General features: G+C 38.1%; 1 protein-coding gene across 6 annotated transcripts in view; it reads left to right on the top strand.

Annotated features, from left to right (window-relative positions):
* Positions 1 to 26,039, top strand: part of ETV1 (ETS variant 1) — a 63,661-nt gene that overhangs the window by 10,956 nt on the left and 26,666 nt on the right. For 3 of the 6 annotated variants that reach the window (XM_026070302.1, XM_026070301.1, XM_026070304.1), the window contains 3 exons: positions 1,719 to 1,772; positions 22,574 to 22,703; positions 24,260 to 24,448. In XM_026070302.1, coding sequence (XP_025926087.1) covers positions 1,719 to 1,772; positions 22,574 to 22,703; positions 24,260 to 24,448 — 373 coding nt within the window. The remainder of the gene's footprint in view (positions 1 to 1,718; positions 1,773 to 22,573; positions 22,704 to 24,259; positions 24,449 to 26,039) is intronic. The other 3 variants (XM_026070303.1, XM_026070307.1, XM_026070308.1) reach the window with 2 other exon arrangements.

Below are 26,039 nucleotides of genomic sequence, written 5' to 3'. Positions count from 1 at the left end.
TCTTCTTAAAAGGGTAGGTTACTATATATATATATATTTTTTTTCTTTCTTTTAACAAAACAACATCTATGTATTTTTCTCAGAGTAATGTTAATTACTCATCATATACTTACCTTATTTACACTTCTGTTAAAATCCGTGTTTGGAGATTTCCCAAGGTCATTTGTTCTTAAAGGGTATTTGCTGTAATTAAGACATTAAGATTTTAAACGTTTGTTTTAAAACCAAGAACAGATAATTTTTCAGTACAATGAGCCTGATTCTGAACTCTTTACYCAGAAAAAACTTGCAGTTAAGTCATTAGAAATATTTCCTGAGTAAGGAGTGAAGATCTGGTCCATGAAGAATACTGTAGTGCACATTCAAAATAATTGTAATTATAATTAAATAGGCATTCTTCATTCAAACAGATTCTATTCAAACTAGTAGGAGTTGCACATGTATAAAGGTGAACATATGTTTAGTGCTTCCTAATCTGGGGAGTCTTCTGAAGGCTTTTAAAGTTATATTTTATCATTTCACTTATTTAATGGTTTGATAGTTGCTGTTTCAATAAATGATTATATAACCTCTTGAATCTTGTTGGGTAACCAGATCATGGCAGATGTTAACTTTTAATTAAGAACATATGAATTATTTGCTTGTCTTTAGACAAGAACTGTGTAAATTAAAACATTTTCAAACAGATAGTGTTATGTAGCTTTGCTGTGATGATTCTGGTTAGCATATGTTGACAAAAAGATGACAAAGTTCAGTTAGGTAAGCTGAATCTCTCTTAGGAGGTATCTAGAACCAGTTGTGCTCTGAGGATGCTGCTTCTTAGCATAATGTTCTGCAATTATTCATCTGTATTCACCTACACTATATCCACCTGTAGTATGTGTGCAGTGGTGTTTCAGCTTAAATGTTTTAAATGAGTTATCAACACAGTATTAGAGATGGCTCGTGTCCTAGGTGTATGATGAAAAGGAACTGTGGTACGACAGAAGCAAAACTATGTATCAGCAGCCCTTGAAACTATTGTATTTTATAGTGCAGATTTGAAATGAAAGTTTCCTAAGAGCAAAAGTGATCTTGCACAAGGTGCATGGATGTTAATAATGATTCTTGCTTTAAGTAAACCATTTATGGGATGTCTGAAATATCACCAGTGAAACTGGAATTCTGTGGTCTGGTGAAATAGTTCTTTTTGAGTGATTAAAATAATAACAAAAAAAAAGACCATAGCGTGTTGGCTGACTGCCATGAAAAATTGTAATCATTTGTAAGTATACCGAAGATGTGGTAGTTGGGGTTAAAGATGCCTAAGTGTTAAACGTGAGGGTTTGTTTTTATGCAGCTATTCCCTGTGAGTGTTGTGCAAATGAGCGCTGCTGGTGGGGTCGGTGCAGACCCTTGCGCGGGAAAGGAGCGGGGGCTCTCGTGCTGCCTGCTGCCAGGGTCGGCCTTCCCGTCCACCCACTGCCCGCGCGGTGTGCCGGGCCGCTCTGCGCTCGCACCGCGCTGCAGAGCCTCACCCCAGCAGTTATCTAATACTAAAATGATTCTCCTGCCTGATTCCCATACCCCACAATGAGAATAAAATCCGAGTTTTAATCTTGGCTGTGCTTCAAATTAAGCACGAGAGTCTTTATTTATGCTTTAATGGCTTCTTTTAATTCTTTCCTCGTTTTTGTTTTTTGTTTGTTTGTTTTTTGTTTTTGTTTTCCTTTCTTCAGCTCAGGTACCTGACAATGACGAGCAGTTTGTGCCAGACTATCAGGCTGAAAGTTGTAAGTATAGTATGAACCATCGCTTTCTTAAAAAATAATATCTATCTATCTATTTACATTTGGGTCTTCATATTTGCTATTTACTGTTGTCATCTGCAGTCACGTGATAGTTCCTTTTGCCGGTCAGTGACATCGGCGCAAGGAATAGATAAAGCAAGTAGTGTTTTGAAGTGTGGCCAATACAGGTAGTTTTGGCTGAAGGTATTACCTGCAGCAGGGGCCCTCTCCTCTCATTCCCAACCCCCGTCTTCCCATCCCTGGGGAAGCAAGGGGAAGCCGCTGGTGCCCGAGTGCTCCGTGGAGGTGCCAGGACTTTCTCTGGCCACAGAGCGGGAGGAGAAGGATGTCGGCACCGTACGGAGGCAGACACTGTGAGGCACAGAGGACAAGCCTCTTGAACCAAAATTGAGCTCCTCAGTAGGTTTTGTAAAGAATTTTCTCCATATAATTAACTGAATGCAGCCACTGCTGAAGCATTTTAGGTCATTTTAGTAAGTGTTATGTTGTTTAGCAAATGCTTCTCAAGCAAAATTTCCCTTTGAATTAATGGGAGAAAGCAGGAATTATGTTAAACTGGGTGTGTTGTGTTGCATTGTTTGCTACTCTACTTAACACATGCCAAAACTTTTTTTTTGTTTTAACCTGTACCCCTGAAATCTTGCCCTTAGCTGCTAAAATGCTAGCTCCCCTTTGATGTACTTGCTGTTCTGTGGTTTTAACTTGTTGCAAAGACATATTAAAGAAATGAGATTATGAACATTATATGACAAAGTCACAGACTTCTTACATCTCCTTTATATATCTTTCTACCTCACGATAAATCTCTCCATGAGCAGAGGTCTCTTCTGAACAGTGCCTGCTGATTGCAGCAGAGTGCAAGGCAGCTTTTCCATTTTGCTAAATAACTTAAATTATGTATCCTATTAGAGTGAATTACTGCAGCTCACTAAATCAGGTACTTGTTAAATACAGCATTCATGTATTGAAATGTTGAGATTAAAATTAGAGAAATTAGAAAAAATTGCATTAAAATAGTTTTTAACCCATAAAACAAATTCAGAGTTGTTTAGTTTTTTATATAAATCTTGGAGGATTTTCCCAGTTATTTAGAGACTGTTTTAAGAAGAACTTGTTGAGAATATGCATGACAACGTTTTAGGAAAAACAAGTTTTTTTTTTTTTTTTTTTTCTTCTCTGGGCACTGATAGCATACCTGCACAGAAACAGTTTATTTTTGATTTTTCTCTACTAGTTCCTGTACATGTACTAATGAACAATTATGGAATTATGGTCACTTTTAAAGTTGCTCTTTGTAACAATTGTTTCACTTCTGGGTTCACAGACAATTCTTTGTATTATAGTAGGAAAGCCAAAATGGTTCTATAAATTGAAAATTAAATCTCTTGTTCTATGTATGGAGCTGTGTCCAAATATAGTCATGTATGCATACGTCCTTTGTGTAAGAGTACAAAGTTCAGTTAGGGCTTCTATTAACCCACAATTATCGTTGCACAACAAGTCAATGATTCTTGGAAAATAATTTGTGAACTGTGAATGAAAAGCCCCATTGAAGCTTGTCACTGCTTTTGGTGATAAAGAAATTCTCCTAACATGGCTATTTTATTAATGCTGTTGCATTTCAAAGTTCCTTAGCCACAGCTTACACAGTATTATCAAAGGAACATTTATTTCTTCATTTCAGTTGCTTTCTTTATCTTAAGTAAAGGTCAGGAGAGCTTCCTGGAGAGTTACTCTGGCAAAGGTTATGGAGTTTCAGATATATACTTGGATATAATGTATGTAGCTGTGGGCTCTATGAAACAGGAACGGAGATCAACATAACCAAAGCCACAGGGAAATTACTGTTGCAGAAGTGCCACAATTGGGACTGTTTTCTCTAGGATCCAGACCTGCCTTCAAACTGTATTATAATTACTCACTATATATAATCTTTAAGTCCATATATAGTGCTTGCCTTATTACTTGGCAGCAGTCTAGCAGGAGTTTTTTGGGTTTGTTTTTTTTCTGTTTGTTTGATTTTCGTTTTACATGGGAGAGGATAGGCCAGCCTTCAGTGCAAAGGTTCAGTGTCTAATACACATAATGGAGACAAAAATGGTAGTGAAGGGCAGAAGTGTAAACCAGTGAAGGTCACTGTCTAGTCCACAGGCAACCACATTGTGGTCCACCAGCATTTTTGGTGCACTTTATTTCTCTAACCTTGTTTAAACTTCCTGAACAAAGCTTGTTTATGGAGCTCTATAGGGATTGGGGGGAGGGGGGCGTGTAATTCACAGAATACGTAAAGAAATCTGAAGTTTTGCACTGAAACAGTTACAGCCTACGGTCCAGGAGCAAAAATCAGTGAAGTTTTATTTCTAGCTTTGTTCTTTCAAAAATGGTCTTTAAAACTAGATTAGGTAGATTTGTGGGCTTAACTTGAAACTTAGAGCATGGAAAAAAGTTGTAAGAAGTACTGCTAACAGTAGCTGTGCTGGGAAGCTATGGTTAAAACCTTCTCACCTAGAAATCAGCAGATTAGTCATCTCTTGAAGCAAAGGTGTGGAAAAGAGTGGAGGAACTGGTATTTCTAAGAACATGCACCATGTCCTAGCACTGAGCAGGATTAAATGTCCCTTACATTGCAGTGGGTTCTGCCTTTCTTTTCTATAATAACATTTTCAACTAGTGAAACAGTGCTGGTATTAGTAACTAAGGGAAACATTTAGTTTAGATTAGATATAGAGTCCGCTTTATCCACTTAGGGATTTAACTTCAAAGCTAGCTTGGAACCATGAAAATTTCAATTATGAGCGTGCTATTAAACTTCAATCAGTTTTTTTTTAAAAAAGCAAACTATATATTTATAGGTAGGTGTGGGCTCTAGAGACTGTGGGTGAGATCAACAGCTAGCATAACTTTATGTAATATTATTGACGTTACTAGATTTACGCATACTTCTACTAGCTAAGAATCCAGCTTGTCAAGCTTTGCCTTAATGCTTTAAACTTCAGTTTACCTGTTAAAAGTTGAATTTATTTTCTTCTTATGTTGTGCTTTCTGGGAAGAGGTCCTTCCTCCCTACACTCCTCCCCCAGTAATCTTTGAAACATGTGCACTTCCCAAACCTTTCCTTTTTGTCACAGTGTCCAAAGGCACATCTTGTTTTACCTTTTTATTGTGCAGTTTTTAACCTTGAATACCTATCACAAAGAACCATTTTGTGCTCAGAGTCAGCTGAGTGAAGCGTAGGTAAGGACTAGCCTGTTCTGATGAAATTTGGCAAACAAATCACAATTAGTTTCTGATAACCTTCTGCTTTCTGCAGCAATTGAACTTCTTGAGTTCTAAGGGAGAAAAATGTGCGTCAGAAAGAATTTTTCATCTTGCAATTACACAGGAAAAAATATGGCAACTGCATATTAAATGGTGTAATTTTCTCACCCTTTCCTTTCATCTCCATTCTGGCAAGAGATAAAAATTCCACGAAGAGAGGGAGGAATCACTTTTGTAGGCATTTACTTGGAAATTTTGTGTTGGGGAAGTTTTTTCCCCCATTCTGAATCTACGTCTATACTTCATACAGCAGCAGACTTCTAGTAGTTTTCTAGTAGTCTAACAGTAACTGGGGAAAGTTGCATAAGACAAAAGCACAAGTGTGTGTGTGTGTGTGTGTGTGTGTGTGTGTGTGTGTATTTGTTTTTTTTTGAACAAGTGTTCTGTACATAACACTTTTTCCAAATTCTTACGTAAGACCTACTTAAGCTGTTTTGGTGTCTGTATGAAGACTCTGTTTACTTTTTAAGAAGTATAACTTGTGTTAACTACCTCAGATAAGGTTCCCTATTGTTTCAGGGCCATTTTCATATACTGAGGAGGAGCCAGATCCTGAGCTGGCTGTAATCAGTGGCAAGGCTTTCAGATACTGTAGAACAGCAAGGACTTTTCCAATCTAGGAGTAAAAATGAATTAATCGTTCAGTTTGCTTGAAGCTAATAGCGTTTGAAGTGAAGATTGCTTGCTCCCATTGTTTGGATGGTTTCTATGACAGACACAAGAGGAAGTAGGTAGGATTTGCTGATGTCTAAACGATGTAGTTGGCAGAGAAAACTCGGTACTATCAACAGCACGCTGATTTGTAATTCGACCTTGCTACAATTGGTTATAAACAGGGATTACCCTGCACCAAACCAGGATGCCTGGTCCTTTAATGGCATAATCATGTTTTGGGGTTTATTTAATGGTTTGTATTAATATTCATCTGTTCTTTTAGGGTTTTTTTTCAAAAAATGTAGGATATCCATTTAAGATTCATGATAAACTCTAGCTTTTTTCTTTTTCTTTTATTATTAAATTTCTGCTAATGAGGATTTGYGTTGTGCTTTGCGCTCATCAGTCTCCTTCCTTTTCTTTCATTTTGTTCCGGTATTGTTTCCCTGACCATCACAGCCTTAACTTAACACTGCCAATGGGTAAATGTTAATGTTAGTGTTAGACCACAGCTGTTGACTGTAAATTTGGAAGGGCTGGCTGTAAAATCCCCACTCCTCCATGTCTGATTAAACTTTAAGATAGGAAAAATACTTTTTAGTAAAGGTCTTGAAGGATGAGCAACAAAATCATTATTTTTTCTCTTACCTCTTTTTTTTTTTTCCTTCCTCCAGSTTTAGCGAAAAAGTTCTTTCAATGTAGATGCCAGGAGCCTTAAATTATTCAGGGATGTGCTTTTTAGATGCTCTGTCTTGCAATCTTTAAAAGCCTGTTAAAGAGAGATTCTTTACATAGGCTTCAGGTAGCTGTATTCTTCTGTCATTTTAAATAATGGCTTGGTATATTCCAAATGCAGTTTAAATGAGGAAAAGCTTTAATATTTATTTATGTATTTGCAGTATACAAAATCGTGGTTGGGCTTTTTTGCACTATCAAGCGAAAAGTGCTCTGGGTTTGTTTTCTTTTCTTGCTTTTTCTTTCTGTGAGTTAAATTTCAAAATTAAATTTCACAACTACAGGAGCACTTCCTATTTGCTTTAATATAGCAAGAATTGGTGAACAATTGGTGAAGTTTAATTTTCATTTATTTTGACATATTTTGATATATTTTGTTAAAAATACATTGTTCTGGTATTCTCTACTTTAACTATTTAATTTCCAGTGAGCCTGCATAAGTCAGAAGGAGACTTATTGACTAGGTATGATTTTGTTTATGATGCAGAATACTTTTAATTTTACAGCCTGTAGAAACAATTTGTTAGTGGACTGAAAAAACGACAAATTTTTTTAACGTGGTGATTCAGTACATGGGCAGCTGGTAGTCATCTTGGTAGTGCACAGTGTCCTAGAAAGTGCAGTTGGTAGTGTGTGGCAAGCTGCAGGCTAATACCAGCATGCCTTTAGATTTTTTTTTTTAAATAGTTTTTTTTTTTTTTAAAGTCTGTGTGATAGGAATTGCCTTTTCTTTAAGTGTCATTCTGCAAGTGTGATACTGCAGGAGGCAGTGCAACAAGTACTCTGCGAGGTGGTGCTAGTTGTTCTTAGCACCGAATCCCAGAAAGCTCTCCCTGTTAGTGCTTTCTGCTGCAGCTGTGCTCTGTTTCTTGCCACTTGTCTTTAAAGTACTTCCTTTCATAGGTCAGACTTTGTCAAATACAGATAATTTTATTTATTTTAGTGCATGCCCGACTGTGAGGGATTCTTTTTAAAGGGCTGTGAAAGTCAGGGCTCCAGAGTTTCTTCCTACCTTTAGCTTTGCATGACCTTGGGCATGTTGCTTAACATCTTTGTTTCCCAGTTTGAAGTAGATACAGAAATGTGTGTATCACTCTGCTGTGAGGTATACAGCTTTCTTAATGATCACTTATCTAGAGATCTCAAAGCATTTTGTAGAGATAGTCCAATGCAATTGCTGTTGTTAGAGCTGGAAAGGTCAGACTGAGGAGTCTGTGCTGACCACCTTATCTCCCTCCCTTCATAGTTGCCTTAGCCTCACTTCTTTCATTCTGCCCCTGAGTGGGTTGCTTTCTTGTTTAAAACAGGACTGAAACTGTTAGCGGCTGTTAACTTTTTTTTTTAATTTTAATTCTCATTCAAAAGAAATTAGGGATTGATGTCTTCCAGAGAACTTTGCGGACTCATTTAGTGGTTCACTGCTAGGCATTAGCCTGTGCTAATAAGGATTTTTTTCTTCCTCCTTCCTCTAGAGGATTTTTGAGCTATTTAAACCTGCATAGTCCTGGCCTTTTCCATAACTGCAAGATTTAATTTTTGGACAAGTTTTATCAGTAGGCAGGTCATGAACCATAATGCCTTTAACTTGTGATCTTAACAGTATTTAAGAGAGTTTGTGGATTTGCTCTGATTTTAATAAGCAGATTCTGTTTATTTGCTTTTCTGTTTGCATTTTTATACTAAATTCCAAGCTCTGAAGGATTAGAAGACTTTATGTTCTCCTGAATGTTAGTAGTACTACTGACTATAAATTGCATAAATACTGATGGTGGCAATAGCCCTGTGAAACAAATGTCAAGGTTCCATTGAGTTACTTAGCTTTTGCTGTCTAAAACTTAGTTGGAGCTGTTCATTTCCGAGTGGCTTGCATGCTGTGATGCAAAGTTTATTGCTGACTTAAAGTTACCTCTGGGCATCCCAGCAGAGAAGGAGTCTTATTATGTGGATATGGTTTAACTGCACAGGACCCGGATGTGAACCTGATTGACTCCAGCTCTCTGGAGTATGGCGGAGTCCAAGCAACTGGATAGCATTCCCCCGCCCCCCCCCCCCAATCTGCTCCCTTGCCCTCCTTCTAGGCCAGGCTAAGTTTTCTTTCCTCAGAGCCCTATCCTCATTTGCTGTTTTATTGCAGATTAAAGGGTTGAGTTGCATGTTGAGGTTATCAGCTAATGAATAAACTTCAGTCATCCTGTCCTGTGATAAATCTGTCTTGTAGATCAAAGATGAAGCATGTAGACCTTTTTGCTTTCAAATGGTAATTTCTTAAGGCTGTCAGATCACTTCCTGAGATCTGTTTACATAAAAACAACAACATTAAACGTTTTATTTAAAATGTTGAATTTTCAGTATGGAAAAAAACCTTCCATTTCCTCTCTGAGGAAAGTTTCTCCTCCTTCCCTCCTTCTAAGAACTCCGTGAAGATCCCATCTGTGGAAATACAGGCAAGCCTCACAGCGTAACTTGTAATCACAGCAGTATTTTCCTGACGCTACAGTTATTTCTGGCTTAAAATGGACAGCAGTTCCATTAATTTCATCAGGAATATAAATTTTTGTTTGTTTTTTAGAGGCTCTGTTCAGTTCCAGTTGTGTTAAAGTACGTGGACATTTGTTTCTACTGTATTTTCATACAGAAATCAAAACCAAGCAAGGCAGACTGAAGAGTTTCTGTAAACCTGTTTTCACACAAGCAGTTATTCTCCTTAAATTGCTTTCCATGCAGTGTCTTTGGACAACATGTCTTGTATTCCAAGAGCATCCTAGATAATGGTTTCAAAATCCATAAGCTCTGGGATATTGTAAAATAAGAGGCAGTTTGAAAGTTGAGTCCACTTCTATTTATTGCATGTGTTTCTCTGCGTGTTTTTACAGTCTCTGTCATTTTTTTTTTCTTCTGCTTACTGCCTCAGCAACTGAAGACAGAAGTCAGACTCTCCCACAGACCACAGTGAAGTTTTCAAGGGCTATAGCAGGAAAAAAAGGGAGGAGAGAGAGACAGTCCTCAGAGCGTCAGTTAAGGATTGGAGAGTCTGTGATTCAGTCATGTCATGCAAGACCAATGTTGCTAGCCCCTGCAAGCACGCAGGGAAAGGCACCCCTTGCTTCACGTTTAGTGTCCTTTCATTTTGGTCCTGTGCGTTTCAGTACTGGGAAGTAATTATGGTGGAGCCTTTTATAAGCTGATAAATATGTATAAATGATAAKATTTATTAGACTAGCTACTCAATGCATTAAGTAGGAAAGTTAAGCATTTTGAGTTTTAGAAGTCATCAACATTTTATTCTAGAAATAATCTAAGCCTACCTACTCCAAACTTGTAAATGAAAAACTGGTTTATTTTTTAAGGTTTGTGCTACAATCTTTTGCCTGAGAAGGATTCTTCTCTTTTCTTTTTTCTTATTGAAGCTCCTGCTTGATCTCCTTGTCTTTGATACATTACTCTTACCCATTTTGGATTCTAGGTCGACCTTGATTCGAGGTGAGGAGAGAAGTGAACTATGTTGGTAAAGGATATCTTTATTCTTATGTATCTGTTCTTTAAGCTGAGGATTATGCATGTTAGAAAAGAGTGAATCATTAGCAACTTTATTTCTGGTTGTCTTTTTTCCTGTGTCTGTTTATGGACTTACTCAGCAAATGTGGTTGCCAGTAAGTTAATGTAGTGAAATATTTTTTAGCAATGACATTTATTGCCAAGTCCTGCAGTCAGTGAAAGGCAGGTTACTCACTGGCCAGGTTCTTGTCTTTAAATTTAACTTTATATTCTGGGAGTCATAATCAAGGACATTTGAAAATTTACAAGTGCAAAAACAATTGCCAGTTTTGCAAATTTGATCCTCTTTGTTCAAATGTTGGTTCTTTTCTGTTCCTAACATATATCTAAAAAAGATGAATAGTTTTATTATTTTTTTTAACTGCTCGTACATCTTCATGCTGAAACAGAGCGCAATGTTTCCTTTCTAATCCACCTGTAAAGAAAACTTCACGTGGCTAAGCACAAACACAAATGGAGACAATAGAAACTTTGGGAAAGTACCAATATTCAGTAAAGACCAAAAGTATCAAATATTTAGCACTAGAATTTGGAAGCTAGATTTATACAAATGCATTTATATATATACAGTGTCTACTCTGTGTGTGTGTGTGTGTGTATATACATATAGTATATGTATATAGACACACATGTTTATAAGAATTACACATTGTATAATTTTTACACTCACTGATTGCATGCATGTGTAAAATAATCAAAAAACTTAATACATGGCTTCAGAAAAATGTGCATTTAGTGATTCTCAAATGTTCATTTAGTGGTTCTATATATTCAGATCTGAGTCTCATGTACAGTAAAGACACTATAAGTGATAGCAGAAGCTTTAAATAGCTGTGCTGAGAATCAGAGTCAGGTGGTCCAAATTCCACCAACTTCAAAAAAAGCTCTTTGCTAAGAGTCTTTGAATATCAAGCTCCTTATTTCAGTCCTGACTTTAGTTTCCCAGATGTAACCGCTTTGACAATGGCTTCTTTGTTTCCCTGTTGAATCAGTGATAAAACTTGTGAGCTGAATTTTACTGTTGACTCATTTGAATGGCCTGCACCTTTTCCAGTGGAAACTGCAGCTTTTGCAGTGCTCTCTGTAATTTAGTAGTAAACTAAAGATTTAGATTTGAGCCTCGCTTTAATGAAAGAGAAACTAGATCTGGGTAGTGATGCCTTATTGCTGAGTGTTCTTGAAAATTTAAGTATGAAGGAGACATAGGTATTTAGAGTTGTGACTGTTTCATTCTTCCAGCACAGTAAACAAAAATCCCATTAGATACCTTGAGTGAGTGTGTGCTTGTTCTGTGAATGAATACATTTTTCTACTGTTAAAGGCAGCATCAAATTAAAAATTATTTTCTGAAAATATAATTTTTGTTCCCTTTAATGCCTCTCTATCACTGAGAGTTGCTAAAATAAAAACAAATTGTAAATAATCTTTTAAATTAGTTGCTTAATGTATGCTTGAGAGAGCTCTCTGGTAATCCATTTTATTATCTATTGGCTTGTCTAGCACTTGCTTTCACATATTTTTGAGTAGCTAACTGACAGACAGGCATGATTATCCTTAAGGATAATTTTATTATGATGTTCTTTTATTATGATGTTCTTTTATTATGATGTTCTTTTATTATGATGTTCTTTTATTATGAAGATAGTCCTATTTTGCAGGGAAGTAAACTGACTCACTGGTTATGGATCTCTGAAGGTAGGCTCCTAAGACTGAAATACTTCAAACTAGAAGCAACCTTTTGAAACCAAAAGTTGTTTGGGTTATAAATGACAAATGGCAGAACCAGAGATTAAATCCATTTTTTCTTCACTTTTTGTCTAGCTGCAAGTACAAGATCAGCTGCCTTCTCCTGTATAGCTGGCTCTTTGTATGAATGAATATATGAGAAAAGAAAAAAAACATATATTTTAAACTAGATTGATCTGACTTGAAAGTTTCCTATAAACGGGAAACTAGAGTCAGAATTAGTTCCTGCTAAAAACTGTTTGGTTTTTTTTTCTTCCGTGCTATGAACATGCTTGCCTACATATGAAGTTGAGGATACTTTTAAAATAAAAAATACCAAAACAAATTAAATGGTTTATTTTAAACCTTATTGTTATTTCTGGTAGAAACATTTGTTAGATTTGCCAAAGTTTTCTTGATGATTCTGTATCCTTGAAAGCTGGGGGGGGGAAAAAAAGACCTCAAACTGCTAATTTACCTGAAGTGGAAATGGGATGAGAGTGTGTGTGTGCGTTTTGTGTAAAACACTGGGGTATTATATCACTTGGATATTTTAGTAATGGAAGTTACATATGTACTTAGCCATTACATCTTACAATTTAAATTAAATTTTCAAAATTGCTGCAAATGGAAATCTCCTCCTCAGAAAAGCGCACAGACCCTAATTTAGTGTCCAGTGCTCTTCCTCCTTGCATTTAACTCCACTGATAAGTCCCAGGTAGGAATGCAATTTAGGTTTTCTCCCAGGCTTGGTTTTACATTACGACCTGCCTCTTTAGTGTGAGTTCTCAGGGCAGATTGGCCTCCCTTTGCATCCTGCCTGGGCGCCTTCGGAGCCACAGACACTGTAAGGAACCGTAGGAGCAAATGACCCTGATCTCCTGGCAGAATTTTAACACCAAAAGTTAATGCAAATGAAGAGCAACTGTGTTTCTCTGGGGGGTCCTTGGGGTTGCAGATCCAGTCTAGAAAGGTTAAAATATCTTTAGATTTCCCCCCTCCCATCAGCTTGTTATCCATGGGTTTTAGATCAAATGCTACAGAACCCGGCTGGTTTAATTTTTATTAGGTTACTGCTTCCTCCTCCAGAGAGCTGTGAGCCCCGTTTGTTTTGGGGGCAGGGGACGGGAGGAAGGGAGCTCTTCCTCCTGCCTCACCTTCTCTCCTCTAACATCAAAGCCAGCGAGTTTGATCCTACTGCCTTAATCCTGTGTTTCTCCCTCCCCGCAAGGTTCTGCAAATTTCCTCGTATTATTCTCATGGTTAGCCGGTGTCTGTGGTGTTTACCAACAAGTTAACTTTTGCCCTCAAGGCACTTGCTCTGAGGCGATTCGTTGTGCCGGGTGAGGGCACCTGCTGCGGCGGTGGTACTTTCCCTTGGCTGCCTGCAATTGCCAGTCTCATAAACTCCAGCAGGTAAATGTCTGGAAGGAAGGATAGCACTGCATGAAGGGGACATAAATCAGTGGAAAATAGTGCCCGTGAAAGCATTTCTGGGAGATTGCTGCTTTCAGACGCTAAGAAACTGTGTCAGTAACTGTAACTCCCCCTAAATAAAATATGCTCTAGACGATTCTCTGCTAGAAATCTTTTGGGAGTGGAGGATGAGAGGGTTCAGCTAGCCAAAATCATGTCAAATTAGTCGTTTGCTTTGGGGGCAGAGGGGAGTGACAATCTTCTGATACCATGTGGCGGTTCAGCCTGTTAGCAGCTGGCCAAATACAGTGTCAGTTTAGGCCAAAGGACAGATAGTGTCCTAACAAAGTGTTTGCTAGCAGCCTGTTGAAAAGTTTGCCTTGTAATTGCTCGGTCTTTGGGATTTGGGGAGTAGATTAACTTTTATTAATATTTACTGAAAGCTTTTTTTTTCTTTTTTTCTTCCTCCCCACCTCTTTCTCTAACCAGCTGGCTTACTCTTTTGGGCAGGCTTTTTTTTTTTTTTTTTTTTTTTGATATGCAAACTTACTTGTAACTTTGATTGTCAGCTGCCAGGGTCCTTTTAAGTGAGGAGCCAAGCGGCTCGTAATCGCTGCATTCTCCGCCATGCCTCCAGCAGTCCCAGCCCCAGTGCTGCAGTTGTCCTCCCAGAAACTTCGACGAATATTACTGAAATTGCAGCTGCACAGACAAGCAAAGGAGGGGTGTCTATAAATGGGGATTTACAGAATTAAACCAGTTATTAAGCCATGTGGGTACAATCTTGTGCCCCCCTCCTCCACCCTGGCTAAGAAGCCCTCCACCTCTGGAGTACACTGCATCTGCCGTGGCTCAGAGTCCTCCAAGCATGCAAGCGTTAGAAAAAAAACATTTCAGTTAAAGAATGACATTTCTTTCCGCTTCTAAAGAAATGTCTAGAAGAATTTCTTTGCTGAAATGAGACAGGAGTGCCATTTTTAGGAGTCAGAAAAGCTCTCCCGTAGGAAGCGGCTCTTACAGTCTGCAGTATAATTATAATGATGCTGGTCACTTTTTTTCCCATGTACAAAAGCCCTGATATAAACCTGCTGTATGGATAGTGATGTAACCTTTTTCTGTAACAGACCTGCTGCAACTTTGATATGTTCCAGGTACTGTGAACCCATCTCTGTTCTCTAATTCAACYTTTTCTTCAGTCTTGCATGTATTATTCTCAAAGGCTTTATGTTAAAGCCAGATCACAGTAAAGACAGGGAATAATTATGATGGAGATGTAGAATTAAAATAACCTAGAGATGAACAGTTGATTCAATTAATTTAAAATTGATTTTCACTAATACTTGTTTTTTTGTCTTTTAGTCTCTAATCTGTACTGCTTTGTGGTTTGCTTTAAAAAAAAAAAAAAAAAACCTACTCCAAAGCAGAGAAAGTAATTTTAACAAACAGTGTTTGTTAATACACATGCATTACTGCAGATGTTAAGGTTGAGAATTTCCCAATATCAGTTGTAGGAAATTGTGCTGTTACTTTCCATCTTGAAATTCTACAGTAGTAAATAGGAAAGAATTCCAGTTTTCAGGGCAGTGCATCTTCATCTACTTACTACTCTTTTCTAATTCAAATTTATAGTCAATATCTTTTTCTTCTCATATCATATCATGAGAGAGCAATTCATGTAGACTCTGAGGGCCAAATCCCACAATTATGGACTGTCTTTTACTCTTCTTTACCTCCCCCCCCCCCCGGCCAAGGATTTTAAAAAATATGCTATTGCATTCTTGCAATGCAGTATTTAAGTAGACTGTTAATTGACATGCACAGTATTGTATGCTTTAGACTGGAAAGGAAAATAAGCAATATTTGCTTCATTTTGCAGAGTGAGTTTTAACTGTTATTAAAGTGAATTTGTAGTTGCATATTTTCCAGTAAAGGTGACAGATTACTTCCAAGCTGGTATTTTCTTTTTGTTAAACAAGGTTCTCAAATAGATCCATTTGCCCACGTATTCTATTCTTGCCAGTTGGCTTTGAAAGCTAGTGCTTGGGCTCATCGTTCAGAACCAGCTTCCAAAAAATGAGGTCCCATGCTGTTTCTATCTATTGAGCTGGTAGGGGCTGGAAGGATCTGATCTGAAGCCAAGGCAAAGACTGAATTGATGGAATCATATCTAATAGGTCTGCCAAGTACTGCCCAATCATGAGGTTTCACTTTCTGGGAAAGAGCACCGAGAGGAGGGGTGGCAGAACATTTGCAGTGATACTGGCTATCCTCAAATTTCCTTCCCTGGACATAAAACCAGGCCACCACATAGTAAAAGAACCAGCTTTTTAGTTGAAGTCATTTTTACATGCTTACCTCCTGTTCCTCTCTATTGCATGCCTCTTCCCCATTTTCTCCCAAGTTTCAAATAGGTATTTGAAAAGGAAGAAACTTGTTGCTGTTTATTATAATATTAAACATATTTTGACCATACGCAATGTATCATTGCAGAGGCATGCTTTCATCTTCAGTATATTTACTTCCATTTGACTGTGCATGTGTGTGCATGTGCACGCACACACACACTGATTCTGGTGAATAGTCACCACTCAGTGGGACTCGGTGGAGGCCAGTTGTCTCTAGGGACAAATTCTTTCTCTTTGATTTAGACAATAATACCATATCAATATCGTGCCTTCCCCCCCTCCCCCCCCAAAAAAAAAACTTGAAAAGTTTGGTTCAGAATATTTTTTTTCCCCCTTTTCTAATGACTTTCACTTGTGAAATCCTGAAAGCTCAGGTCCCATGTCCATGTTCAGTTTCTATATGAACTGCCAGGAGAGTCTCTGAAACCACGATGATGATACACATCTGTGTGTCAGATATCCAATTTGTCACCATCTTCTTTTAATATCTGGCAAAGAGTAGGACCTAAATGAAATCCCGTTGACTGGAGTCCAGCTGAGATCTGATAGAGGTGACTTTGATAGATCAAATGGTTGGAGAACTTGGTAGAGTCTGTACAGATTTAATCTGCTCAGCCACTTTTTAAAGCGGTCTACAGTCTTCAAGTCTTGCTCATTGCAGCTGTTTCAGTGGTCAGGAACAAGAGCATTTTTTGCCGTCGTCTAGCCAAGAGACTGTACAAGGTGGAAACTTGCCTCAGTCATCCATACTTGCAGCTGTTGCAGTGGTCTGTATGTGTAAGCTTGGATTCAAAAGCCTTGGGAACAGTTTAGCTGGACAGACTCAGACACCACCCTTTTTACTCTCTTTTCCTCCTTCTACCTCTCTTCCATTGACTATGAGACTTATATATATGCTTATTGCTGAGCTGTCACCTTTCCAAAAAGGTGTTTTTATTTCAGTTTGTGTTAGTACACTAGGCTGTATGACCATTCAGCTGCTGTAGCAGCAGTAACCTCCAGAGTATGAAGGATTGGTCATCTGGGTCCAGGCCCTGCTTCAGCTGCTTCAATTAATTCCTCYTGTGCACCCCAGAGATAACCTGTAAAACGCCTCAGCTAATAGGTAGTGGAATGACATGGAAAGAGCACACTGCTCAGGCATGTCAGATGCCTATTAAATGTTCAAATTCAGAGTGCAGGTAACTAACTACTTGCGAAGGTCTGTAGCTCAAATCACAATGATCTAGAAATAAATAATCAATAAACAATCTCCAGAACACAGAAGGCTGTTGTTCCGTAAGTTAAATACATATTTTTAGAACCATTTCAAAAACAGATATCTAAGACTGGCATTCCCACCTGGAAGGTCATGTAAGAAGTGTTCAGTTTTGTGACTTGTTGCATTGGAAGGACRAATACCAATACTGAATTTAGAAGTTGTAGATTTAAATGGTAAGTAACTGTTGCAGAATTAGAGCATTGCAGGCATTGTATGAACCCACTATGTTGTTTGGATTTTTTTTTTATTCTTCTAAGTCTGCTGATAAGAGCACCTAGGTCATCGCTAACAGCTGAGAAGTAACCAGCATTTTGCCCTCCTGAATGAACCGTTCAATAAACTGTTACTCTATCTATATATATCTTTTTGGACCAAAATGCCTACCTGTTGTACTTACAGCATAAATAATTGCTCTAAATCATCAGGTGAGTGCTGCTCAGTTATAGTGAGCAAGGAAAATTGCAAAAACGCGAACTAGGGTCCCTGTCCTTAAGTGTATTTCAGTTTGCATTTTGATAGCAGTTTAGAAATGTTATCACCTGTTTTGTCACAGACATAATTCACATCTTTCTTCAGGCACTGTAAACAAGAGAAATGGTTTAATGGCTCCATAAAAGGCACTCTGTGCTGATAGCTGAGATTAGACCCTTTAGTAATGGATTTTTGTGTGTTGGGGGAAGGGGAGGGCTTGGCGGAGGTAAATGTACTGGAAAAGAATCTTTGAGAGACTCTGATGTATCTGAAGTGCCTGCTGCATTTCTGTGCGTATTGCAAGATAGATTTAAAGTGTGGCAGTATTGGCTTTATCAGTACAGAGGGCTTCTTCTTTTGCTTTTGAAATTTTACTGAATACTTGCTCAGGTCACCTCAATCAGTCTAGCACCTGGAGATGTAAGCTGTGTTAACTTACTTTTTTTTCCATCTTCTATCTTTTTTTCTTCTTCTGTCAAAAATCAAGTCCCCTCTATTCAAATGTGTTCATCTCTGTAAATTTATATCACATATTAACAGTTTTTTTGTAATTGGTTGTAAAAATGAATGAGTTTATTTACAAAATCAGGTTTAGAGGGTGATTTGAGGGCATAAATGTGAAAAGCAAGCCAGAAACATTCAGCAAAAACATAGAGGGCATGACTTAGGCTGACCTCCCTGTTACTTCCTCCTCTCTGCGGATGCACAAAGTCCTCGAACTTAATACACATGAATATAATATCACTTAACGTCATTTGAGTTCAGTAACACAAGCAAGGTTGCTACTGTCAGTTCATTCTATACCATACAGTAAATGCTCATTACCTACAAGTGTCAATAATAAGACATCATGGTTTCTTTTGGGCAGTGCAGTCAGATTGCCAGCCGTTAACCCACGTCACTAAATTACCAGTAATATCTCATAATTTTTAAAAAAATATTTAAATCACTTCTTCAGAAAATAAAAACAAATTTTACTTTGTGTTCTAGACAGGAATCTGAAGTTTGAAAATTATAAAATAACTTTTTGCTTAAAGTAGAAATGACTTGCAGACAATTTCATGTAAAATCTCCCTCATTTCTTCATCTTGAATACTCATCTCTTGAATTGAAAAGTACGTGAAACCATTGCTTTTGTATTTTATGTAATGTATTTCTGAGGCTTTCTCAAAAGAAGAGATTCAGTTCTATTTGTGCAGGGATGGTAAATGTCCTGTCTGTCAACCTAGAAAGTATACAAATTAGTCTCTTCTAAGACAAACCAATTCTTTCTTTAATTTAAGATTTCTTGAAACAGTTGTTATTCATTCAGGTCTTAAGGTGGGAGTTATCATGAGTAAAATGTTTGGGGATTAGGCTGCTGACAGGTAACAACCAAAGGAGAGTAGCACTTCAAAGCTAGGTGTAGTTGGCTTCAGCCTATATTTATGCATGTTCCGTATGAGTTTACTACATGGCAAAATTACTGTTTTGCAGAATCTAAGTCCTTAAAAACACTTCAAAAATACAGAATGCTAATATAAGAATACACAAGATTACGTTATGTGTAACATGCAGGCCCTCTTACTCTGCAGATACAGATAGATAGATCTATAGACAGAGACTATGCATACAGTAGTATATTGTACCTTAATCAATTTGCCACAGATGGTAGCAAGCCTTCGGCTTGCCTTATGTCTGCATGTTGGCTTCAAAGGAGCTACAGGCAGGGTTTGCAGAATGAGCAGGTCCTGATGCCGGTAAGCCAAGCCGTACTTTCCCTGGTCGTTGAGATGAGGTGTTGAAGACATCCATCTAAATGCAGGTTGTAGGATTGTTTGCCTTTCACGTTTGGAGGTAGTTATCTTTAAGTAATCACTCGGGATGAAAGCTTTGCCCTTGGTCACTTCTTAATAAGATCATTATTAAGGCAAAGTGCCCGTTACTTTAATAGGGTTGAGACTTTATTCTGGGTTTAAGTAAAATGAATTTGCCAGCAGGAAAAAAGAAATGGTGAGAAGTTGAGAAGTTGGTTGTTTTAAATGTCTGGGTTTTTTTTGTTTTTTTGTTTTTTTTTAATTTGGATGTGGTAGTAGCTTGGGATGCTGCACTAAAATTAGATTATATAAATAAGCAACCTTGCTCTCTTAAAAAAAAACTGATTAAAAGCATAATGTAAAATTCAGCTTAGTAAAACTGTGTATTTTAAAGCCTATTTTAATAGGTATACTATAATGAATGTCACACTAAAATGAACAGTGATGGGTGGAGGTGGCAGTGATGATACAAGGAACTGTTTTGAATGGTTTTGAAATTTTACTCTTAAAAACAACTGTCATTTTCAGCCACATGTAAGATGTGGTTTGAAAGGTCAAATAGCCTTCAAGGACCACCCCCCCCCCCCAGCATCAAAACAAAACGTGAAAAGTAGTTTCCTAAGGCTGTCTTTTTTTCCCTTTCTTCCTGTAAAGTGTACATTTAAGAAGTTACAGATGAAGCTTTGCATGGTGACTGTGTCAGGGGACTGCCTGAGGAAGGCTTTAAATTTTGCAGCTACATTATCTGTTCTGGCCATAGTTAAGATAAAGATCTAATATAAAATCACTTTGGACTGTAATGCTTTCCCTAAATGAAATGAAGGCGTTAACCTACTTGATTTGATACACTTTACCCTAGCTTATAAAGCTGGGAGGAAGGTGAGGTAAACTTTAATTAAAACTACAGCACAGATGCCTTCTAGCACTGTGCCCTGTACCTAGCTAGGTCTGTACAGTAAGCAAAATAAAATGTACCTCGCAGCCGAGGCAGCAGGCTGGAGCCGTGCTCAGTGAAAGTAATTTAATTAGTGTTGATCATGACTCCAGATGATGGTGATTTGATAAGGAATAATTTAGTACTTAACAGCCTTTTACATGCACCAACTCCATGTGGGAAGGTAAAGCAAATTGCACAAAATGAATGTGCTGCTTTCACTTGTGCCTGTGCCAGTGAGCTGGAAAACTGCCTGTTAGCAGACGTTCAGGCTCTCAGCGCTGTGATGAAATACCCAGCCAGTTCTCCGCACAGGGCTGTGGTGTGGGAGTCTCTGTACTCCCGTTATTTAAAAATAAATAAGGGAAGTAATTTTTCATAACAGATTAACTCTGAGGAAGTAGCAAAGTTTAAAAAAAAAATAGAGCATCGTGTGGCCTTTGTGCAAATATTTGATACTGGCTTTAAAAAAGAGTCTTGTTACAGTTGTGGTTTAATTCTCTGATTCGAGTCAAAGACATTGCTTACCTTTGCATCAGAGCCACAGCTCTGGAGATGCGGGGCCCATCGTACACATTAAACGTGTATTATCTGACCAAAGCGTGTGAAGAGAGACAGCAGTAAAAGTTCACTAGCAACCCCCCCTGCCAAAACTATTGGACATCAACCTGCTTTGCAATTACAGTGTAAGGCTAAGTGTGGATTGCATTTTGCCTCATTACTAAAATTTGACAGCCCTTATTCAAGAGGTCCATATAATCTCTTATTTTAGTTCCAACAGTTGAATTCAGAAAGACTTCTTTCCTTGTTTTGATGTTCACCACTTTTCATCTGAGTTTAAGTTACTGCACATGAGTATTGGGTGCCTGCCTTACTGTCTGCTTTTCCCTCCCATCAAAATGTTTTCAGGTAATTGACTATTACCCACCCAATATAATGGCTGGATAACAGTCTTACAGACAAGTTGTTTGTGTTTTGTGAAAATAGGTGGCAAATGATGTAGCAATATCTTGCAGATGTCTCAATTAAGAGCTTTAGTGTAAGCTGTCATATAGTAGGGTACCAGAGGACCCATTTGTGAAAGAGTTTCTGTACGTGGCCCAACTATGGGAAAACCTGTAGTGGGAATCCCTAATCAGGATAGGACACAAATAGATCAGAATTTATTGGTTCTATTGCTCACTTTTTAGAGAGTTTTATTTACTTTCCTCTCCCCACCACACACATGCATATACATGCACATATGTTAGTATCAGAAAATTTATGGAGTGTAGTAAATTCTCTCCTAAGCTCATGTGCAAGGGAAGGGACAAGATACTACTTAATGGTATATAATAATGCCCTAATTTTGCACTGAGGTTCTCTAACGGGGACTGCTGTGCATATGTGGATTTCCACAGAGGCACAAGTGTCTGTGTCAGGCTAGACTCTGACTATGGGGTTTTGGTGACAACATCAAACCTCAATCATAAGAGCTAATCCCCAAACTGTAGGCTTCTCAGCATCCTAAAATAGATTTATAGCCTCATTTTATTTAAAACTTGAAGGATGTGTTTTCAAACTGTTAAGTTAAATACCTGTCTTTTAGTCCTTTGTCCTCTTCCCCACTTATTGTAGATTTGTCTAGATGAGGTGAAGGAATTAAGACTGCTTTGAATTTTCTTCTGCTTTAATTTTGGTTAAGGCTGACTATGGCATCAGGAAAAAGTTGACTGGCTTGAACTAATATGCTGGTTTACCTTTCCCTTACCTTTGGCTTTTTTCTGAATCCAGACCAACTTGTGCTTCTAATTAATGCTGTGTTTCTGTCACACTCCGTCTGTTCCTTTAGCCATTTAGAAAAGTATGGCTAAAAATCCTTTCTCTGCTTGTGTCTGCATCACACTTACTGTTGACCTCAGTGAGGCCACAATTTTATCCTGTGTAGATATGAGAAAAATTACTGAAAGCATTTTGTGGGTATTTTTTCAGACATTACTTATAACTAAAGGAGTGTGTAATCCTCCAATTTCATAAGTTTGTCTGCAAATTTTCATGTATTTTATGGGACAAAAAGATTACCAATTGAATACTTGAGGCTGATATATGAGAAATTAATTTTGGAGTCATTTGTGTGGCACTCTGAGGTGAACTACCATTGCATTTATAGCTAAAAGCTACCTCACTAATATTACTTAGAAACATTTAGTGCCTGGGAAGTATTTTGCCTCTGACAACATTGACAGTAGTAAAGCCAAATATAAGTGGGCTGTTATTTTCCTGCTAATGAGATGGGATCCTGGCCATCATTCTATTAAACAATAAAAGTGCTAATAGCCAATGCAAAGGATCTCTGGTGTCTATTTTTCTGCTGACACCCGAAGAAATACTTGAAATGTTTATTTCCTATATTGTTTCTAGTACTACAATGGTTTAATTAATCATGTGTTTAATTAGCAGTGTCTAGCTAACTTGAGAAAGCTCATTGTTAATATTGTACTTGGTTTTTAATTACATTTTCTTTCTCTTTCCAGTGGCTTTTCATGGTCTCCCTGTGAAAATCAAGAAGGAACCCCATAGCCCATGTTCGGAACTTGGCTCTGCTTGCAGTCAAGAACAACCATTCAAGTTCAGTTATGGGGAAAAGTGCCTGTACAATGTCAGGTAAAGCCACCAGGAGTACATTTGTCGTGGTTTCAGTGGGAACTGCTGATTTAAATGAGGACTGACTAAAGAGTGATAAAACTGTAATAGGGATCTTATAAAAGTTACCTCTTCAGCAGATAACAGACTGATGAGATAATGCATTTAGCTGATGAACACTGATGGAGTTGTTTACAGTTGTATCAAACTCTTACATAATCATTCTAAAGCAGTGTTTTTCATCAGAATGCATATTCTTCATTCCTCCTCTGTGGGAGGTAGCCAGAGTTTAAAAACGGAGGGTGCAAGTGTGAAATAGAAGGAAGGAGTGTCTTGCTTTCTGAGAGCTGTGTTGAAAGTACTTTTAAAATACATTACACACATTAGGAAAGAGAGAGAGCTCTGTGCAACAGACAAGAGATTGGCAGATCTGAGCAACACATTAGGCATTTGACAAGTCTTGCAGATGATATATGTGTGCGTTCGTGGATGATTACAATTTAAAATAGTATTTTATTAGGCCTTTGCATCTTTATCTTTTCAAAAGCAAGTTGTCTTCTGATTATAAGGGTAGATAATAACAGCTTTAATTCTTTTCTGGGAGGGGGGAAGCTTGATACCACTATGTTCTTTATTGACTTTCTTTTCGTTCACACTTACATGTCACTCATTCTTCCTTTAGTGTCAGCAGTGAAGGGTTTCTTATTGACATTTTAGTCTATTTTGGAATCTTTTATCTTGGCAGTGAGTTCTTATTCTCATTAATGTACTACCGAACCTGGTAATRCTTAAAGCATTTGCATTTAACTTGGGTGGAGGGAAGGAGGAAAAAAAAGACCGACAGCTTCCCCAGTCATAGAGGAGTGATTTTGATTTCAAAAAATCAAATGCAACCATCAATGGATTTGATGGATGCTAGGAGATATGATTTAAGGAGAGATGTAAGTTCATGTTTACTATCTGCCTAACATCTGCATTTGTCCTGTTTAGACACAGGGATGATCAAAGTGCTAAAGTCCTTTCCTCATTTGAAGCACCTTTGAAAATAGTGTCTATGTATTTGCAGGACCAGAACTTTATTTCTGAAAGAGAGAAAAATAACCTATTAAGAGAGACTGAGACATTGTAGTGTGGGTAGCTAAACTAACAGCATTGTTTTTCTGGGTCAGATCCCTTCCCTCTAGCTGCATTGTTTTACTGTCTCACTTTGTGGCTTGTGCAAGCTCTAAAAAAGAGACTTGACAGGCACCATCAAGACTGCCTTTGTACTCTAGTCCAGGTGCTTCTACTTTTATGTATTTTGTATATCTCCTTTAGAATGTCACTTTAAGACTGAATCCTTTAAAAAATACATTTCTAGGCCCTGGAGAGGAAAATGCTGTGTTGAGCCACTTGACCTCTAACTTGATTTTTTCCTGTGCTCTTCTCAGTGTAAAGCAGAGAATTCCTCTGCCCCAAACTGGTTAATAAAGTATCTATAATAAAAAGCTTATAAATGTGACACTTCTTTTCTCTGGATGTAGTTGCTATACTTTTTGCAGAGAAAATAGCTTGACCTTTTTTTCTGTTTCTGATAGTGCCTATGATCAGAAGCCACAAGTGGGAATGAGGCCCTCCAACCCACCAACGCCATCCAGCACTCCTGTGTCACCACTGCACCATGCCTCCCCAAACTCAGCTCAGACTCCTAAGCCCGACCGGGTTTTCCCTACCCATCTCCCTCCATCCCAGTCCATTCAAGACAACAGTTTCCCTATGGACCACAGGTAAAACACAAAATATGCAGGGGATCCAAACAGAAGGTGTTTCTGTTGTGGCTGCAAGCTGACTGACTGTCTTTGTGTAGGGCAGCCGTGGGTTCATGCCCTCAACTATTCCCTTTAAAAAGGGAATAGTTGCAAAGGTCCAAGGTGAAAGCCAGAGTGGTTCAGAATGCCAGAAATAGGCATGTTTAATAACAGAGTGATATCCAGCTTGATGGACTCCAGTAGGAATTCATATGAGCAATGACAGAGTTTTAATGACCTACTTCTGCTACCTTGTGAGGGTAATCCACTTGAGGCTAGTAAGTCCTACGAGATAATGAAGTCGCTAGCAGGCATGGTCCTGGCTATAGGTGTCTGGCCTCTTGCTAAGAAATTGTTTTATCAAAGAGATAAGTGGTTACATTATGGTGTCACTGCTTCAGAATATTCTTTGGAAGGGTGGATCATTTTTCCAAACCCTTTTGAAATAAAGCATTTCAAACAAATTAAGATGCCAACAAAAACTATGCTTAAATAACATTAGTCTAAGTAAAAACCACAAGAGCTAGAAACTAGAATTAAAGCTTAAACTGTCCTTAAGTCACCCTGTTTTGTTTTGATATGTTAGAGAGCTCCAGACAACTGACCATCTTTCTTAGCTCGGTTTTGCAGTGCATGTGCTTGGAGTGGATTTCTCTTATTTTTGAGATCAAACACTTGTGTGTAGAATTTTAATCATCCTAACTTTTATTACATAAGCCTATTTTTGTTTGCTGCACTGTGTGGTTGCTCTGAGCATTCTGAAGTTCAGCTATGTATAAATAGATATATATGTTCAGAGACTCGACTTAGCGCTGAAGCATTAGCAAAATAAAAGGAATCTTGAAAGAAAATCATAGTTGTTGGGAGTGCGATTTGCATGCTTCTGCTCTAATAAGGGGTATTATCTCCAGGGATTTATGCACATCACTTCTGAAGGAGGTTACTAAGGTTTATATTGCTGTTTTGTGCTCTGCTGAGATAGTTTTAAATATTACCCAAGGTTCTTTATGAGCCTTTCTCAGTGCCGAAACACTGAATTGGCCCCTTCAGCTGCCCTTTCAGCTGCCAGTCTTTTCCTCGTCCTTGGACTGTGGTCTAACCATGCAGGCCACCAGTGAAGCCAGGGTGTGGTTTTGATTACAGGATGGTGGACAAATTTTCTGTACATACAGCAAAGTCAAGTAGTCAGGAGACTGAATCTCCAAAAGCTAAATGGCTTCTGTGCAGAGAGCAAAAACAGGATTTTTCAGGTTAGAAAAACTTTTGTTTTAGAGCAACCTGTAAAGAGAATACTGAAGCTGTATGTCAGCCCTAATTCAAGTATTTATAGAGGCTTGTATGCGCCTCGGACAGTTTATTTTTCTATACCCATAACACTTGCTCTACACAAGCTTTATGGGGTCTTGACATGGCACTTTTTTTCTGTGACTTTGATACTCATGTTCTTTAGGGCATTTTGCTTTAACGGTTCCCTTCTATGACAGAACATCATGTTGAACACCCTTTTAGTGACGTCCAAAAATAGCTGACTCGGAATAGGCCAAAAGTTTTGTCTTTCTCCTTTTCTAAA

Source organism: Apteryx rowi, unplaced genomic scaffold (assembly GCF_003343035.1).
Source record: "Apteryx rowi isolate R43461 unplaced genomic scaffold, aptRow1 scaffold_309, whole genome shotgun sequence".
NCBI lineage: Eukaryota > Metazoa > Chordata > Aves > Apterygiformes > Apterygidae > Apteryx > Apteryx rowi.
This window is presented reverse-complemented; position numbering and strand designations above follow the sequence as displayed.